Source organism: Chanodichthys erythropterus, chromosome 17, assembly GCF_024489055.1.
Source record: "Chanodichthys erythropterus isolate Z2021 chromosome 17, ASM2448905v1, whole genome shotgun sequence".
Lineage (NCBI taxonomy): Eukaryota > Metazoa > Chordata > Actinopteri > Cypriniformes > Xenocyprididae > Chanodichthys > Chanodichthys erythropterus.
Window position 1 is genome coordinate 10,757,131 of NC_090237.1, and position 2,640 is coordinate 10,759,770.

Below are 2,640 nucleotides of genomic sequence, written 5' to 3' on the forward strand. Positions count from 1 at the left end.
AAATAAATATAGAAAATAGAATTTATTTATTTTATCTATTTCTGTATATGCACAAAACTTGTTTTAAAAAAATATTATATTAAGCATTTCTACCACTAAAAGATTGAACTTATGTGACAACATGCCCCAATAGCAAAGAATGTTGTTATAATATATTGGGTAAGTTTTCACAATGGGAAGTTGCCATTAATCAGCATATAAACAAAATGTAAAATATTACATACAAAGATATTGACCCATTGTTTTGGAAAATTTTACTGTGAAGCCGTGAAATTTACACAATTTATAAATAGAATTATAGATTTTGTGATATGATTTTTTTCCATCTTATTATACAGCTACTTAACAGATAGATACACAAAGAAGTGAGTTACAAAGTTGCATTTCTTTTTAGAAACATTTGATCACTGAATGTTGTCATTTTACGAATCAAGTATTCAAGAAAGCCATGAAAATGAACTTAATATTACTTAAATGTAAAGTGGTCTTGATTATTTCAAACTTAGGGCCTATATAAAATCTCTCACAGTGACAAGAAAAACATGCTGAAAAACAATAAACAGTAGGCTATCGTTCTCAACCAAGCGGTGTTCTATAGTGCCATGGGAAACTATCTGTCGGGGCAGTTATCGCGACAGGTTACTGTAAATTAATCACTACTCTGTTGTACTCGGTGAAACTGAAACATTTTTTTTTTTTTTTTTTGCCAGTGGCTAAAAATACTCAATCTGTGCTTTACGAGGCAACGCCGACAGTCGGTGAGAGCGGCGTACGGGAATATCGTCCACGCCCCCATCTCTTTAGTGCTATAAAAGGCCTCGAAAACAGCACAACTCTACCAGCCTTCTGACAGCAACTTCTGACAGCATCATTCCTTTGCAACAACACTTAACTATGTCCGATACGCTTGGCGAAAGTCTCATACGGGTAAGTTAAATTGAGTTTACGTGTGTTTTGTTTATCTTTGGGGAAAGCGGCAGAACTGCCAAATGTGTTTTATCATCCTAATTCACGTTGTTATTATTTTACAGAATCTCATCAACCTGGGTTTAGATGAGTCGTTTCCACAGCTATCCCACCCGTTCGCATCGAAGAGCATCAGTTCCGAGCGGCTCAACGACGACGTCTGGCAGGCGGACGCCTGGAACGACAGAGCGCCCAGTAAACCACAGTTCAAAGCAGACCGATCCATGAGTCTGACCGACACCTTTAACAGAATGAAGCCCCACGACGTCCCCCCACCGCCCGGATTTCCTCCCCTGGTAACCCTGCCTTCGAACCGGTACAAGACCGAGCTGTGCAGAAGCTTTCAGGAGCACGGCAGCTGCAAATACGGCACCAAATGTCAGTTCGCCCACGGCGAGAGCGAGCTGAGAGGTCTTTACCGCCACCCCAAATACAAAACTCAAGCCTGTCGCACTTTCTACCAGTTTGGATACTGTCCGTACGGAAGCCGCTGTCACTTCATCCACGAGGAGAAAAGCTCTTTGCTTGACCAGAACCCCCGTCAACTGCGCCAAAGCGTCAGCTTCGCCGGTTTCACTCGCAGCAACTCTCCCCCGACTCTATACGAGCCCTTGAGCTTCACCCGCGCGCCCTCGGTCTCACCTCCTCCAGCCGATATCTTGTCCCCCGTCTTCAGCGACTCTTCCCGCGACATGTTCCCCTTCAGCCGTCACAGTAGCGGAGATATCCACAACAACGCGCCCTTCACACCAGAGACTCGGTCACGATGTGTCTGCGGACACGGAAATAACTTCCAGGGCTCCAGCAACGAGCTATACATGAAGGAAGACCGAAACAAAGCCAACCTGCAGCGCTTTTCCTCAGAAGACTCGCTGTCAGACCGCGAAAGTTACAGCAGCACCGGTAGCTCGAGCGGCTCCGAGTCTCCCACCTTCGACGCCGCGAGCGGGAAGCGCCTCTCTGTTTTCGCGCGGATGTCTGTGTCTGACTAAGGACTTTACAGCGATTCCTTCCCAATCATTCAATCAGTCAAAAAATCATGTGCAACGAGTCTTAATACTGTTAATTTATTATTATTATTATAATATACTTGCTAAAGGAGATTATTTTGATACCAAGCTGCCCTCCAAAGCCTAAGTAGCCCAGGCATTGTTTTTTATAATGGTGTATTATTATTGTATGTGATATTGTCTTCCATTTGCTTTTGCTTTTCTTGCTTTTCAACGTTGTTTAGCAGTAAGCATTGCAGACAAGTGCCTTAAAATATCATAACCTATGCTAGTGACATAAGCAGAGCTTGTGTCAAATATATATATTTATGTATGTGTATATATCATATATCCAGTGTGTGAATTAGGGGGATTGGCTTTTTAAAAGAATTTCTGACGTTTTTGAGAGGGGTCTGATCCCCCAAGTAATTTGCACCCTGTATATCAACCAACAATGTGACAAACTTGAGAAAAAAAATGACCATACATTCACTCACAAAGAATGCACTTTACAAATCTATACTGGGAGAATGTTTCCATGTAGCATTTTAACCAAAGCATTATGATGTTAGGTACCTGTTTTGTACAAGAAGACTAAGAAACGAACCTAAAAAAAAAAAAAAAAACAGTATATTTATATTGGACAAGAGCTGTCAAGTTAATGTTTGACAACCCTGGTTGTGTC

The 2,640-nt window shown here is 41.8% G+C and overlaps 1 protein-coding gene across 1 annotated transcript; it reads left to right on the plus strand.

Annotated features, from left to right (window-relative positions):
* Window positions 1-798: 798 nt before the first annotated feature.
* On the plus strand, window positions 799-2,640 carry zgc:162730 (uncharacterized protein LOC564559 homolog). The gene is made up of 2 exons (XM_067365032.1): window positions 799-927; window positions 1,032-2,640. Exons 1-2 carry the CDS (start codon window positions 895-897, stop codon window positions 1,956-1,958), a joined length of 960 nt encoding a protein of 319 aa, XP_067221133.1. The 5' UTR covers window positions 799-894; the 3' UTR covers window positions 1,959-2,640.